General features: G+C 32.3%; 1 protein-coding gene across 1 annotated transcript; it reads right to left on the bottom strand.

Annotated features, from left to right (window-relative positions):
* Positions 2,379-6,070, bottom strand: LOC105177844 (growth-regulating factor 1). Its single transcript, XM_011101109.2, has 4 exons — positions 5,366-6,070; positions 4,404-4,607; positions 3,799-4,153; positions 2,379-3,442 (listed from the first exon to the last, which is right to left on the bottom strand). The coding sequence occupies exons 1-4, from the start codon at positions 5,736-5,738 to the stop codon at positions 2,644-2,646; spliced, it is 1,731 nt and encodes a 576-aa protein (XP_011099411.1). The 5' UTR covers positions 5,739-6,070; the 3' UTR covers positions 2,379-2,643.

The raw sequence follows: 17,764 nt of genomic DNA on the forward strand, positions 1-17,764 counted from the left end.
CTCCGTCGCATAAATCATTGGTATCTTTGTTATGTCTGTTTGGGCACGTTTTGCATTTTGGTCAGAGACTCGATTGCTTCCGAGGAAGTTGTGAGTTAATGTTGTTTCTTTCACAAAAATGGATCACCGTCGGAGCTTCGAAACAGCTTATAATAGAGCTCTCAAGAGTTGTTGTAAAAAGGCAATTTTGGTATCTAACTTCTCAACATTATCAGAATTATGCCATCAAACCTGCCGTAGTTCTGATGGTGTGTGGAAGGAAGGAATCTTTGTGCAAGAAGAATCCTTTGATAATTTTTTGTTTTTCTTTTAAAAAAAATGTGGTTTTGAAATATTTTTAAGATGTTACATAATAGGGTAATTTAGAATGATTTTTTTTACGATTTGACATAATTATTTTAAAATTTATGAATACTTGTTGATTTTAGTGTTTGTTTTGGAAGATCCTATTAGTTTTTCTTAGATTTTTATTTATTTATTGTGTGAATAAATATTATAGTTGAACTTATTTTTGTGATGATAATATGGATGGCAAGAAAAGGGTTTTAGCCGCTTAAATAATAAAATCATAAAACTCTAGTTTTTGTTTTTTAAATAAAATATAAGGTAATATTATCTCGATTTTTCAATTTGTCTATACAATTAAATAATAGTTATCATTAAAATGTTCATTAGCTATATGAATGTATTTATTTCAATTACTTTAAAAGTTAGAATAACGTATATCATTTTAAATTTTTGTCTTAATTTTTATCCAATGAATAAGTGTTGGCAAGCACATAAATAAACTTAGTCACGCGCGCTTTATTAATTATCACATGATTACTGTGGTGAAGAAATATCTGTGTGTAATTGACTATTATCTATTGATCTTACCACATGGAAGAAATTAGGAATGACAATTAGACAGGTTTTGCATCCGAGACCTGCCTAGTCTAATTTTTACAAAATCTAAAAACCCGTCCTGATCCGCTCTGGGACCAATGAAATTCTAATTCAAATTTAATTTAGTCATATTTAAATTAATTAAATGATAAGTTCGTGTGATTGATATCAATTATACTTATTTTTTGATTGGTTGGATTCAACCAAATTACAGTAAAACCTCTATAAATTAATACTCTATAAATTAATAAACTCTCTAAAATAATAAAATCCTCCGGTCCCGACTTGGGCCTTTGTAAAAAATCATCAAATTCGATAAGATAATAAAATAATAATTTTTCAGAAAATTCCTTTATAAATATTAGGTCCCATTAAAACTCTAAATTAATAATTCATAATTATTACAATTATAAATATTATGATAATTTACTAAAATATGAAATCTATAATGCTTTACGCATTTGATCATTCATGGATGATTTTGCAATGCCTTTTAGATGAGAAGACATGGTTGGGTGTTATTAATTATTTTATTATCATATTGAGATTTATGTAGTATATGTTTCATTCATCATGCATGAATATATTTAATTGGTTATAATAGTTATTTAAGTGCAACGAATTAATGTAAACATATAAGTAATTCCAATGAATTGATACATGTGTCTATGGATATAATAGTTAATTGCTGCATGAATATAATCAATGAAACATATATGAATTTATTTATTTTCAATACATATGTACTAAATTTGCTGAATTTAAAAAGTCTCTCTTTTAATTAATAAAATATTAATTTATCGATAAATTAATATCTCTCTAAATTAATAAAATTTCATGGTCCCAAGATTATTAATTTATAGAGGTTTTACTGTATATAAAAATTTTGTTTAGAACCACCCCCACCTAGACGTGCGAGGCTTATATTATCTTTTCATTTTACATATCCACAACACGTGAGTACAATTCAACTAATACGATGATCTCATCTTTACCATTCTTTGACAAGAATTGAGTTAAAAAAGGGGGTAATGGTTCCTGCGCGGAGTTTAACAAGATTCTACAAGGAATTAAAACAGTGGGTTTTTAAGTACAGAAACGAAAACTGAAGGTCAAACATCCTCCATAAATCAAAAGTCTATTTCTTGGCAGTGTTGTCATATATGTATGGCTATGGCGAGTTCAAATTTTATGACAAGTGGAGGGTGATGGCAAGTTCAATGTAATGAATCTAACTTCCCATATCCATATCCATATCTGCATATGAGTTGGGGCAGGAAACTCTAGCTGGAGAAGGCCGGCTAGATTGCGAGTATAATATGCTTGTCATCTAATTGACAAGCGGCATTATAAATACAACACCACTTTCAACGTGATTTGTTCAAGCGTTGGTAATTAAGTGTGACCAAATTTAGTTCGGATAACAATCTTCCGTAGCGAGGGAGCTACTGTGCATTTTATGGTACTGGGGCAGCTGCTGTAAGAAACTAAAATTACACATGGACGGATACATATATCCTCGAGTCGAGATGGCAGTTAAAAGATTAAAGGATAATGGAATACAACAAAGAAAGTCACAAAGCAGTAATAGGTTCAGCCCTTGTTCGAAGATGAGAAGAAGATCAAAGAAAACACAGAATTCAATTTAACACAATAAAACATCAGGAAAACCTCTTTCTATTACCTCCTTAGTCACCTCTGCAATTGTTTTGTCAGCTCTAAGTTTTCTGCTTAGCTTTGTCGCTTCTGCCGAATCACCTACAGAGATGGAATAGCCGCAGAACTTACAAGCGCCGAACCGAGCAAATCACTGCAAAGAGTAGCATTTTCAGGCGCCTTCTTGTTGTCACCGCTGGGTGGACTGCTTCCAGAACTGCTGTTAGAAAGAGAAACAAAGGTGGTTTTCTGCAGAACGCCGGTGGGAGAAGAACCCAACTCAGGGCTGCTCTTCCAGGCTTTCACAGATGAGAAGCTCTCGCCCACTCCTGCAACGGTAGTCGTGCTGGTCAACACCTCTCCTAATGGCCCGCCCATCGAGTTCCCCCACGCAACTGGCAACCATGATGGTTGCTTTTGAAGTGGTTCGCCAAGATCATGACTCACGCCCAGGCTCATATGAATCGGGTCAAGCTCGTGAGATAGCCTTAGCGTCGACATTGTAGATTTCTCTTGTGCAGGAGAACTAGAGGATGATGAAAAATCTTGTGTCACAGGGATTGACATAGAGAGCTGGGTCCAGTCTGATTTCACCTCTTCCGACCAGGGGCCTGAGCTACGATCACCCTGATCCTTTGGCCAATCATCAATAAAGTGGTGAACTGGATGTTGATTGTTTGCTTCTTTGACATCGAACCGCAAGAAAGAACCGGAGTTATTAGCATTCATGTAGGAGATTCTTTCGGAAGGGTTCAGAAGGGAATCTGAGGAGACAAGTCCAAACTCCGAGTGAGATGATTCTTCAAATGGCAAGTGTGGCTTTTGGATCGAGAATGGCGCATCTTTAGACTTCAGATTGATTGGTGGAGGGATCAAGGAGAGGCCTTGAAATCCTTGTGATCTGCAATACAATCAATGTCGTTTAGACAAAAAAGAAACAGAAGAAAGACAGAAGTAAAATTAACTGTGTTAATTTACATGTGTGCACCTATGTGCGAATACATTCCCACGCTTTTGTACCTAATACTCGCTAAAAGCCAACACTACTAGTATTTTACATAGATAACGACGACTGAACAAGTCTCAGCTTTAATTGCTAAAAGTAGTTGCCGTCGCGAAATCATACCAAATGAGGGTCCACTTCAAAATAAAGAGAAGAACAGTACTGAACGCATATTCGTGAATTTGTCTTTAAAAAATTAACTGATAATATGCGGGGAAATTGAAAAAAACTGAGATATGCAGTAGATCATTCACCTGCTAGCAAGATGATCAGTAGAAGCACTGGCAGTACTTGGCTGCACAGAAGCAAATTGATGCTGCATTGCACTAAGGCTGTTGGATGTGCTGCTGCTGGAAATCACTGATGCTGAAGAGGAAGAAGCAATCGGTGCCACCTTTGAAGTAGTGGATCCAGAGACAGCATGGCCAGTGTGGCCTTCCACAGGCTTTCTTGAACGGTGACGGCCCCTATTGATGTGCCTTTCACAGTATTTCTGATCAGGAACGGCATCTCTCGAGCAACGCCACTTCTTTCCATCTGTCCTCCTACACCTACCTGGCTCAGGATCATTACTGCTGGAGAAACCTAGATGGAAAGGACCCCACCCCACTGCATACCCAAAGCGAAAAGAAAAACAAATAAGAAATAGAGAACAGCTAACATGTCAAAAGCTCAAAAACCATGCAACAAGCCATAAGTGAACAATTTTTTCTTTATGGAAATATCAGAGAACTTGTCGGAAATATGTACAACAAAAAGGAAATCAATATAAACAGCAAGAAAGAACGATTATCATAATTAAATTACAAACTAAATATTCCAATGGTGGATCACAATCAGGTAAATCAAAGAAGCTTACAAAAATTGGAGGCATATGATCCAGGTGATCCATATGAGTAGAGGGATCTCTTGAGAGGCAGAAGTAAGTTGGAAGGAACAGGTACATTGGCCACAATGTGTTTATAGATCAAAGCCTGATGCTCCAATTCCATCCATTGGGAGGGAGTAAATGGCCCTCTCACTCTGGCAAAAGCCCCACTTACGCCTCCACTTAGCCCGCCGCCTGAAGTAAAAGCAAAGAAAGACGGGAGTTGGACATTTCTCTTTAAACATAAACTCCAGTGTATATCAGAAAAGATAGAGATCAAAAGTATACATGCATATAGATACACATGTGCACTTCATACTAAAGATACCTGGTAAATCAGATAAAACACGAGGCCGATTGGAAGGAATTAGACCAACGCCTCATATGGAAAGCAAAAGTGAGAAATAAAAAGCTACCACTGCTTGTTATTGTGTTAGTGGTGGCATATGATGCCCACAATAACTCATTTTCCTGTGCAGCATTTAGCAACACAGAGAACATAAATACCAAATCTTTTAATTCTCATTCATTCATTTGTTCACAGTACTTGCTACCAAGAACTGAAAACCTATTCTTTTTCTTGACAAGACTCAGAAAATTCTTAATCAGTTGTGCACGAAAACACCCTCTACCCGACAACCCAGTACAAGGAGATAACGCCACGCACAAACTAGAACAGATAGTCCCCATCTTTATGGCAATGCAAATAAGTACCATCATCACATTGCACAACCAAATCTCAAAGTAATAGTTAAGAACAGGACTTCTTGAAAACAACATCACCATCTTCTGAAAAACCCATTAACAAATTGAATTGAAAATTCACATTTTCAACAAAACAAAAAAGAAAAAGGCCGAAAGGAGAAGCGTATAGGGCAAAGAAAAGAAAACAAAGAGAAAAAGATAAACTTCCTTCAACGATAAAGCAAGTATTTTTATATCAACACATATACCTCCAGTTCTGGCATGATGCTGCTCCTCTGGGCAAATAGAAAATGCTATACTTTTGCTGGAACCACCACCAGTTCCATCAGTGGGGAGTTGCTCAGAAGAGGAAAAAGAAAGCATCTTCTGGCCATCATCCAGCGTTGGTGGCCACAGATTGGATCTCCCAAAAGCAGCAAAACTCTCAGTAGGCTTCTTGGAAGAGAAATCAACTTCACCAGGCCTCGGCATTTTGGGTAGCCTCCAGTTGTCGTCGGGAAGCCCAGATCTTTGGTGCTTGAGATTCACAGATCCATGACCCTTTTCATCTCTGGGCTCAGCTGAACCCAGACTAGGTGCTTTAGGAGAGGTTTGCTTGTGGCTCACCACCCCAAAATCCATTTCTCATGTAAAGCCAACAAGTTTATAGCAGTAGTAACCCCACACAAGAGCATGAGTTCATTTCAAGCAACTTTCTAGCAATGAAAAAATATCAAGACAGAGAGAGAGAGAGAAAAGGCGCAGCTTAAGGAAGAGTTCAGTTCACCGATAATTTTTCCTTTTCTATTTTATTTGTATGTGAAGTTGAGGAGAAGCAAGTAGCAAGCATACCAAGATTGGTACTTGGAAAACAAAAAAGTGATAAATACTTGAATTAATAATGAATGCCTCAGAGAGAGAGAGAGAGAGACAAAGTAGTTCAACGGAAGACCATGGCATCATCTCTCCTCCTCCTCATCTCGGACATACCATGTTTAGGCCAAATTTTATCTAGTTAAGAAAACACCAATTTACTAAAATCTCCTTAATCGATGTGATGAAAGTGGGATGATGACAAAAACATGGGGCCCCCAATATTGGACTTAGAACATCAATTGATCAGCCCAAAATGGCAAATTTTGTGTTTCTTAAACCCACTCTTAATTTATGTTGGAGATTATTAATTTAGGAAACTTAACCACATCTTCATCACTCCACTCCACAACAAATCCAATGTCTCTGATTTTGATGCTCCACACTTGTTTGTATGTTTATTTTTCAAAAAAGATCATTTCTTTAGTTTATAAAACATTACATTTTATTTCAAAAACAACTTTTTTAGTTGTTTGGATAAAAAAAAATTATGGTACTTATGAAAATGTTGGTATTAAATAATTTTATAATTACCATAATAAAATTGAATATTTTTTTTAAATTTAGAGATAAGCCATAACTCTTTTCTTTTAAAAAAAAAAAGAGTTTATCAGTTTGTATTATCGTATCTTTAGAGTTTATAATTTTATTATTCAAAATAATTCACAATGCTTTAAAAGATATTAATAAAAAACTTATAAGCTTCCTGGGTCGCTTTGGAATATCGCTATTAGTCTCTATATATCCTGTAAATTAGGAGACATAGTCTTTGATCTCAATCGTGTCACTTTGCTAAGTCATGACAGTAACATACACTTTTAATTAGAAACCTTGTGAACTTAGGTTTGATCCAGATCACACGTGTAATAATTACTTTGTTCACTAAAAACTTTGCTATATTAAGATATTTTTAAAAAAATATAAACAAGTAAATCACTGTTAAAATAAACAGACACTTGATGTGTCTCCAAAATTATTAGATTCGTTTAAATTATATTTATATGTAAAAATCTAAATCAATTTATATCAGTATTGATTCTTCATATACATATTTATAAATCAAAAAATCATAAAAATCACACCGAAAAATATCTGGTTATAATTCATTGATGCCTAAGTTAGTACCGTCATATATAAGAAATATCAAAGGTCGTAAAATAGAGTAGGCAGCAAAAATTGCTTGGTCAACATGTTGAGTGAAGAATGTATAACTGTATTTATAAACTTTTATATATGTATAAATCTCAAGTGAACCATAAATCTAAAAATAATTGGACAGTCAACTTAAGTCCATACCCAAATTTAAGTCAAGTTGGAGCCTAGTAAGAATGACACGAATAAAAATTCCTGATTCTTGAATCTTGGCTTGTTTTTATATTAATAAAAGAATTAGGGACATTTGGTGTGTTTATAATTTTCCGATGGTAGTCCCAATATTTACACTCATATTAATAAAATTCAAACTCTCGATCTATTTTATTATAAGATCTCAACATTATGAGTTTAATAAGGTAGCTCGGGATGATTAAGCTTAATCCGTACGAGTTGCTATTTTGGATTATAAATTCTAAAGCAAATCCGAAAGTTGTTGAAACATTGCCTTAGGTTTGGCACATTAGTGAGTACTTTTGCCCATCTCCACTCAGACTGACGGGCAGTGTGTGAAATTGTGTGCATATGTTCCGCCCACGGGATTGGTCAACAATGCATAACAACCTTTTCCGACAACCACACTTGGATCCTCATTCAATTACGATTATCTTATACATTATGCAATAGTTCAAAATGCATGTTTTGGACAAGTTGTCACGAGAAATTTCTCCAATGATTAGCGTTGCACAATAATTGAATTCAATCCAATGCAAAATTAGATGTTTGACGTGAATGTGTGAAAGCATCAATCAAGGCTCAGACAATACACTCCAGGTTACAAAGAGTGCGCAATCTAAATGCGGTTCCATAGAGGTTGGTTGGATCTAACTAGAGTTTTTTGTTTTAGTGAATCGATTATATTTGCTTTGTAAATTTTAATTATGAACAATTAATCAATATGCACTAATTAGTTAATCGATGATTACTATTGAAATTTTTCAATACCCATAAATTGACGGGAGTGAAATCCATGACTTTTTGATCATGGGGTTTCAAAGTAACTAACTAAGCTACGCTTTGTTGGTTCCTAATTGCTTGTAAACATGATTAAGAGTGTGCAATCTATGTTATTGTTTTAAGTGAATTTTGTGTTCTGAGCTAGTAGATTCATGATTTGATTATGATAATTGATTATGATCCGTTTTATATTTTGATAGGATTTCAGTGATATGTTTATCTTTTTAGTGATAGTTATTGGTTCAAACCTGAGGATTACAATGATAAGAAACTTCATTGATTACTCTTACTGCTATGGTAAAAAAATGATGAAAACCTTCGGACCAATCAATAATTAACTATTTACATTTAATAAATAATAGGAATAATTACATTCCACTCCCTTGAAGTTTAGTGTAACTACATGTAAATTTCTTGCATCTAGCACCCCTGGGGATTGTTCCGTCTAACAAATAAGTTCATCCGTTAGTCAAAATTCACCGTATTAACAAAAAAAATCTATATTAACCCCTAATTGACTTATTACAGGTCAGATAAATCTTTTTATAACTAAATTATCCTCATACGTCTTCACGCGTTAATGCATGTGAGGAGTTATATTTTCTCTGCCATAATAGTAGTTTATTTCGAAAAAAAATATTTGACCTGCAATAAGTCAGTAATTAGTCAATTGATGGTAAATATCAATTTTTATTAATTTTTTTTTGTTAATATCAATAAATTCATTTAATTTTAACTAGAAGATTGACTTATTTGTTACGCAAAAGCAAATTTCGGTGGTATTAGATGTAGTTTTCCAAATTATAAAGTTTATGTATAATTACATCAAATCTTAAAGAAGGGGTGTAACTATCCCTAAATAATAATACAAGGATCAAACCAGAGTAGGTCATCTCAGCAACCTCCCATTAATTTAATCCAAAGACAAGCACACTAAAATATTTACTTTATGGAAAATAGTAACATTAAATGGAAAAAGAATAGTAAAAAAATAAAAAATAATTCAATGGAAGATATATAATAATATAACGTGATTCATATTATTTATTTTTTATATTTTAATTTTATATAATAAAAAGAAAAAAAAGGAGAAGATGTAAATGATTTGGAGTAAGCTTTGGAAAAAGCCAAGAGAAGTGGTTGGGATATGAATCGGGATTGTAAAGGACAAGAGGGAGATTGGGCGCAGTGACAAACAGCCACCTTCCTCCCCTCCCAACCCCCCATCCTCCACAACGCCTTTCCACCATGCTCAGAACCAAAACTTTTATCCAAATCACATTTAATTGAATTCTCCACACTTTTTATGTGATGGATTATTTTTTACAAAAATAAATTACACACTGAATACATACAATTGTTGAGTATTAATTCAAATTTGATCAGATCCGATCTAAATCATAATTTTCCATAATAGTTGTAGAAAGAATCGGGGACGGTGCTCTTTGCAATTTATTTACTCCATTTTTTTGTCAATACACTATCTATAGTAGCACACGATATTTGTGCTCTTTTAATAAATATATGATTAGAAGCGGATCAAGTGATTAGCATGAAAAAATGGATAATAAATATGACAATATATTCACAGTTAAAAAATGATATAAACCCTTTGAAATAAATAAATATTTTAAAATTCAATGCCTTAGTATTACAAACCACCAATTGTGACCATGGAATGATTTTTTGGTTCACACTAGTTGGGACGCAATCCCTACATATATATATAATAAATAATATTTCAAAAATTAAAATATATTATAAATAAGAATAAAATATATAAACTATCACATCACATTTCACAAAAATAAAGAAATAAATAAAATAACACGGGTATTATTAACACAATAAAAAAATTAATATAGCGATATTACAAATCACAATTTATGAGTGAGTTTTTTTTTTTTTTGTTTTTATAAGAGTAATAAGAATTACATGTAATTGATGGAGTTGAAATAAGTTTGTTTGGTGTTCACTCAAATAACATTGTTAAGTTGCTTCCACTTCCGCTCTTCTTTCCCCGCACTTAAGAAATGCTTTTTTTATTTCCCAATAGGAAAGAGGAGTTAATCCATCCGTGGAACTGAAGGGGTAGTAACGTAATTTCGTGAGTGGCACGACCTTAGCTTCCTTCCTTCCGTCAGTCTAAAGTTCGTAGTAGGAGTAGATCTTCTGCGGGAGGGGTACAGCTCATACCCACGTGACCTAATCATAAATATTAGGAAAGTAACCCCACCTCCCATTTTTCTTTCATTTCCATCTCTATCCCCTATTCTTTTCTATTTTCCTTAAGCCTCCCTTCGTTTTAGGGAAATATGCGATTTAGGATATGAAAAATATGAAAAAAAAAATAGAATTATTCTCTGTCTTTTCAAAAATAAAATAAAATTTCATCTTATTTAAACTATTGATATAAGAAAATTTAAATAATTTTCTAAAAAATATGGAATAATTTACTACTTTTTTTTATATAAATAAATAGGGACAAAACCGTCTTTCATCAATTAACTCTATTTTAGAAGTGATTTTTCTCAAAGCATTATCCAATTTAGTTTTTATATTTTTTTTACGAATACTACTCACTTTTTTAATTCTGCTACAACTTCTGACTTTTACTACAAAAATCACTTATTTAAAAACACAAGTTTTTGCAATCACTCCCATAAATCTAAGATCAACTGCTCGTAAACTTTGTAAAAAATGCTTTAGTTACTCTTTATTGTTCACATCCAATATTATGATGGATAAGCTATTATATAGTTCAAACTCGTGAATTAAAAATACTAATTTTGAACATTTAAATTTAAAAATTAGATTTGAGACATTCATGATACCAGAGAAATTGAAATGCACACAATCTTATTAAAATCTATTTATAAGAAAAATAAAAATAAAAAAGAATGTATAGAATAATGTTCGAGTTTAGTTAGAAAAAACATATAAAGAAAGAAACAAAACAAGATGTATATAAGACTTCTCTTGAGTTTAATTTTATTTTTGTCCAAAATAGGGTGAAAATGACAATATATTTGGTAAAAAAATAAAAATAAATTAAAAAAGAGTGCTTTTTATTTTTATTTACTCAAATTATCTAAAATTGCTTTTTCCTTCCCCCTCTAACAGCACTGCACATTATCATTCTTTATATGGTATTTTCGGTACTAACAAAGACGTTCACGTTTGAATTCAAAGTCTTTGTTTAGTAAAAAAAAAAAAACAAAGCTAGTTCAATTTAAGATAATGATATATAAAAAAAATAGTAATGTCCTTGTTTGATACGTATTTTTCATTTTTTAATAATTTTAATTTATTTTTAACTTTTTTTTCAAGTACAAATGAAAAGAAAATACTATTTTCTTTCTATTTTTTCTTTAATTTTGTACTAAATTGGAGAATTTTTTAAATTTATTTTTCTTCCAATCGTACCAAACAATTTAAAGAAAAAATCATTATTTTTCCCCTTTCCACTTCCTCTTTCCTCCCATTGGACCAAATGAAGCCTTTAAGTAACAAGAGTAAGTAAAAATTAAAATCAGAAAAGCAAAATAATTGATTGAATTTTTGTAATTTTCTAAAATAATTCCTCTTTATGTTTATTTTATTAAAATAAAACTTAATCTATGCAAGCACCAATCCCAACATCCACAAATCAAATTGGATGCATGATTATTGGACAGTATACGATGAAAAAAATAAAATAAAATCATGTAATTATAAAAATAACGTTGAACAATCTCTATATTTGAATACTAATTAATTTATGCTACACTCCATACTTTATTTATTAACTATATAGATGACGATTACATATTCCTTATTTTTTCATAATATAGCAAATGTAGCTCTAACTTTGAAATTTATACAAATATTTGGTTCTCCTGTTATATTTCACCATTTGACAGGTGTTTTCTGAATAATATATTAATCGTTTGGATACGCGAAACCAAATTGGGCTGGAATCTGGGCTTCAAACCTTTAATCAAACTCCCGAAATTCTGAACTGGGCTCTGTCATTTTCTCCGGCCCATCATCCTCTCCAGTTGAAGAAACATCTTGCTCTTGGAAGAACCTTATTCCACTTCAAATTTAATGTGTTCTCCAATTTTACTAAATAAAACAGTTATATATTTTTTTGGGTGTTTATATATACTATGTGTTTTAACTTAATCAAGTTCTCTTGCTATTATCTGCATGACTACAGTTTTATAACTGTACTATTTATCGGGCGTTTTGTCGTCTTCAGTTTGTCCATTAAAATTATGTTTTAAATTTCATTTCATAGAGAAGTAGTCGTTACAGCATCTTATAAGTTCATAAATTTACTTTATCGAAATATTTTAAAAATATATTTTTGAAATAAAATATAATATGTTTATAAGATATAGATTGATGGAAGTTGTCATTTTCAAAATATTCTGATTAGAAGGGAGGGATTGGTTCCATTGCATGTAATAGATGATGATATATGTATGTGGGAAATGAATAATTAAGTAAAGAGGTGAATGAATAATGTGTATATTAGGAGAGAGACATGAAAGGCAAAGGAATTTGGAATTTTGTGTGAAAGTAAAAGGGGCAATCCCACCCCCACCCAGCAGCTACTATTTGCAGTTGAATTCAATGCTTTTCTGCCATGATTTTGCTCTTTTCTTATTTTGTCACGTCCTTGTTTCAGGGCTACATGCATATGGACCCTCCCTAGGATTGTTGGTATTTTCGTCATTGCCTTGGGATATGCCTTCTTCCTCATACCCCCTACATCAAATTCTACTACCCCTTTCTATTATTACAATAACTCACTTCATCATCAATATTCATTGTAGTTATAAAATTTGAGTGGCTTATAAATCTTGAAATTTAAAATAAACGGTATTGAAATCATCATAATAAAATAAATGGCCTCACAAACAAATTTTATAAAAGCACCCGTGTCTTATAAAAAATATAAAAAATTACAAGATGAAAAACCCGCATAAAAAAACTAAAAGAATAAAGAAAAGAATGCATGCATGGATATAATAAATAAGGTCTGTCCAGTTAGGGGAAATTACAAAGATTTGGAAATAGAGAGGTAGGAATGGGATGGCCAAACGGGCTTCATTCCTCTCTCTCTATAGAGAGAGAGAGAGAGAGAATCTTGTAGTGAATATGACATGACACTCATGCTCTAGACTAAGACATTTCAGACAGAGAGAGAGAGAGAGAGAGAGAGAGAGAGAGAGAGATTAATTAGAAATATTGGCATGAGAGTTTTAAATAAAGCAAAAACTTTAATAGGTAGGAGGAGGTGCAGCATGATGGGATAAGGATTAAGGCGCCCGTTTCTCTCTCACACAGACTGAGTTGAAGAAAAGGGAAAAGAACTCAAAGAGCTTTTGGTCTCATAAAAAGAGCAGGATACAACAGAGGTGTGTAGTCATTCTCACTTAGGTTGCTATCTGCAATCTACTTTTATTCACAGTTGACTCCCTCTCCTGTTTCCCCCCATTGCTCCTCTCATTTTCTGCTCATATCCCATAATTCCATCACCTCCTCCATAGGTCAAACCATTACTTCTTCATCTTTACATTAATTTACCTTCCTCATCTTCTCCTAATTAATATAACTATATTACATTTACAATACCCTAAGACGTTACTCTTTTGTACGTGTGAAAAATTAATGGATACGTTGTGCTTCTTGCCTAGCCTCCTTGTACTCAGGTTGTGTTTGATATGTGCAACCTACATTTCCCTAACACCCTCAATCACCAAAGAGACTCGGTTTTGATGCTTAAATTAGTGCAAATTTGATAAAATTTTGTTACCTTACTTATGATGTCAATACTGACAAGAGTTCTGTTGATATTCAATCCACCTCATATATGTTTTTTTTTATTAATTATTCAAATACATTTTAAAATATAGGACATATAATCCAAAAACATTTGGGGACTGTCTTATCAAAATATTTAATGTTGTCGTAAAGGATCCCTGCATGAGGGGGGGTAGGGACTAGAACAGGCCTCCTCCTACCCCTCCAAGCTTTTGATATTTTATTCTGTCCACCTGATAATTTATTGCACTTCTTATGATCAAAATATCTTAGGCCCACTTATATGCTATCTGAGTTTGTAATAATATTTGTTGATTTATTTATTTGTCATCACATAGTTACTAGCTGCCATGCACATACACACGGATAGGGCTGACACAATTATAACATACATAATTTACATCCTATGTTAGTGGTCCAAGTTCAACATTATAACATTCATAATATTGATTTGAAATTCTTGTCTAAACATATTTAGATGAGCTATGTGGTTAGTGTTTACTTTTTTGACAATAACTAAATTAGTTAAAGGTAAGTGCCTGACCGACACATATGTCATAATAATTCATAACGAGTTTATAGGATACCACTTCTACTTTCCGTTAAAAAAACGAAAATACAATTGCTTGCAATTTTGAAAATTTAGAACATGGTTCAATACGTTTTATGGAAAAATGGTTTAAACGTCTTTACTATTATAAAAGAAAACTCTTTGATTGTATTAATTTTTTATTGCTCCAATTTATCCTTCAATTCATTCTATTTTATTTTAAAAAAGTTATCCATAGTAGTAATTTAAATATTTTTTAATTTTTTTTTCTTTCAACCGCTACTCCATATGTCTCAACCCCCTACTTTATATTTTCTCTCACATTTTTCATATTTTTTTCTCACCCATAAACTTTCATATTTTTAATAAATTCATAAGTTATAATTTATTTTTTTGTCTCTCACCTTCGCATACATTTATTTCTTATCACAATTTTTATATGCTTACGAGAATCGCGTGCAACAATTACTAGTTGTTAAATAAAAAAATTATCAAAATACGGTGGTTTGAAAAGCATTAATTTTTCTTTTTTCTTTTTTTAAGTAGAACCACTCGCAAAATAGCGGTTCTGGGACAAAAACATTCTAACAGAAAACCCAAAAAATAAAAAGTTAAAAAAAAAAAAAAAAACCTTAAAGAGCGTGAGACACGCGGAACCGCCAACTTGTCTCCTAAAGTCTCCAAACTTAATTACCCCCCGGCACAAACACTAAATAGCCAAAACAATGAGTAAATTACATAAAAGCCCTTGTCTTTTAACTTTTTAAGTGGCATATTTGAGGGATTAAAGTGATATTTACCCTTCGTAAAAGATTACAAACTTCATTTAAAGGGTGTAAAATATTCAAATACCCTCGTTCTTTCAAATAGTTATAGCAAACCAATTTGAATCTTCAGCCTTGATTCGTAGCAGAAGATGATTTATACTTCGAATTGTTCGAGTAGAACTCATCCATGTGGCACTCGGTATCTTTTCAGGGCTAATTTGGCTTCCAAGCGTGCAGCCCTGATAAGTCTCCTTGCTCTTTCTTAGGCTTTCAAGGCACTTTCGCTCAACGAGCTTCAGTCGGGGATAGGGGCCGAGAGCTTTAGCGCCTTAGGTTGCCAGTAACCTTAAATCCTTCTCGGGCTTCCTCTCGCTTTGGGATTCTCTGTGGATTTGGATTTTTTGTGGCATTACTGTTATTAATTAATAATTAAATATTTAATATGAATTAAAAATAAAAAATTTATTCTTATCTATACTATTATAAAAGAAATTATTTGCCGTACCAATTTTTAAATATCTAAATTTACCCTTTAATTCTTTTTTTTTTATTTAAAAAAATTGATCAAAATACCAATTTTAATATTTTTTTAATAATTATATAATTACATTTTTTCCTCTCAACCCACTACTCTATGTTTTTCTCTCACTTTCTTCATATTTTCTTTTTCACCCACATGCTTTCATATTTTTAATAATCTATAATTATAATTCATTTTTTCTCTCTCACCTTCTCCATATCTTTTTATTCATAAACTTTTATATTTTTAAAAGATTTTCAATTATAATTTATTTTTTCTTTCTCAAAGTACCCCACATTTTTTAATCTCACATAATTTTAGTAATTTATCTGCATCTCACATAATAATTTATTTTTATATGCTCATGGGTAACGCGTATAGTAAAAATTTATTTATTAAAAAGAAACCATGTAAAAACTTTATGGAGGTTCGACAATCTGCTAGGAGAACTGCTTCCTGATTAAGCGGTTCTCCTTGCTCCTGCGTTTTTGTTTTAAATTTGTTTATTTTTGCAAAACTGCTGTTTCAATAAGCGATTTTGATAAAAAATCTGATCTTTTCAAACTACGATATTTTGATAATTTTTCTTTTTCTTATAATAATTAAATTATTTTTCCACATTTTATATACAAGAAATCTCAATACACATATATACATTAATTTTACTAAAAATACAAAAAAAAAAATACATACATTACAAATACATATACGTAAATAGTAAATAAATTGATTCCATAATGATAATTTAACTGGGATTAAGACATAATTATCCCTATATACATATATATATTTTTTTCAGAAGGTAATATATTCTCAAAATAGTTACAGCCATAAAATGTGTGCTACATCATCAGCATGGAAGGCTAACGGCGTTTTGCTGTCATGGAAAAAACAGTAAATTTTTCTAGTTCGAGTCTGGGGTGGGGGTTAAATTGGAGATACCGGGAAATTTAACCCAAATTAACAAAGGAAGGTGAAAATGAAAGCAGAGCAATCCTGTTCAGATGTTATATATGGAAATCAGAAAATGATCATTTACCCTCAAACGTATATCCTAATAATTTCATTTTTCGTGTGTAAAGTAATTATTATTTTTTTAGTAAACATATATATGCACCATATATATTTACTGACGACATGTACGTCGCTCTAAAATTACATATATTTGTCGTCTAATAACGAATTGTTTTACATAACGCTACAAGAATGGTCAAAATTGAGGGATCCTTGCTTGCTTGCTTGCTTTTCATAGTCTTCTCAATCACAATATTACCAAAAATCTCATCAATTTTATGATTGGAGTACCTCATTTCTTCTTCTTTTTTAACTTATCTTTTTTCGCTTCATTAAAAATGTTAGATAAATAAATTTAGAAAGATGTATTTGAGCATGCAATAAAACATAAATGTTGTAGGTTTTAGGGGAATACTCTGATTGAGGTGAGGTAACGTGAGGATTTGAGTTGAAATGGAAGAGGTGTATGTAAATGAAAAAAGTGTTGAACAATTGAGGAATAATAAATGGGAGGGTGGGTGGAAGGAAGTATACAAGAATTGAGAGGGGAGGCAACACAATGTACAAAAGTTATTAAGATTTGGGAACTGCTGAATAACCAGATTTGGACATTGTGCCATTCAAACATTGGCTCCTCCTACACAAAGGTACAATGCTCTGTCCTGCCAAAAAACTTCAAAAAAGCACCATAAGCATGCACCCGGTCAAACTACTTTCTTTTTTCCTTACACACATTTTGCTCTATGCCTCTGCCCATTGTACACTACCCTCGCTTACTCACAACACCTTTTTGCAATTCTATCACCACTTTTCTTTTCTTTTTATACGGCATCGTTTAGCCTTGTCAAGTAACCAAGACTAGCTATGTAGTGTAGGAGTAACAGACACAGAAGGGCTACATCAACATATATGTAGATAGATAGATAGATGTGTGTTGTGTGTGTGTGTGTGTGTATATATATGTACTTGGTGTGAAGTGACGAGAGAGGCAAGTTCTTGCTTCTGCCTGGAGAAATCTATC

This window comes from Sesamum indicum, linkage group LG15, assembly GCF_000512975.1.
Source record: "Sesamum indicum cultivar Zhongzhi No. 13 linkage group LG15, S_indicum_v1.0, whole genome shotgun sequence".
Taxonomy (NCBI): domain Eukaryota; kingdom Viridiplantae; phylum Streptophyta; class Magnoliopsida; order Lamiales; family Pedaliaceae; genus Sesamum; species Sesamum indicum.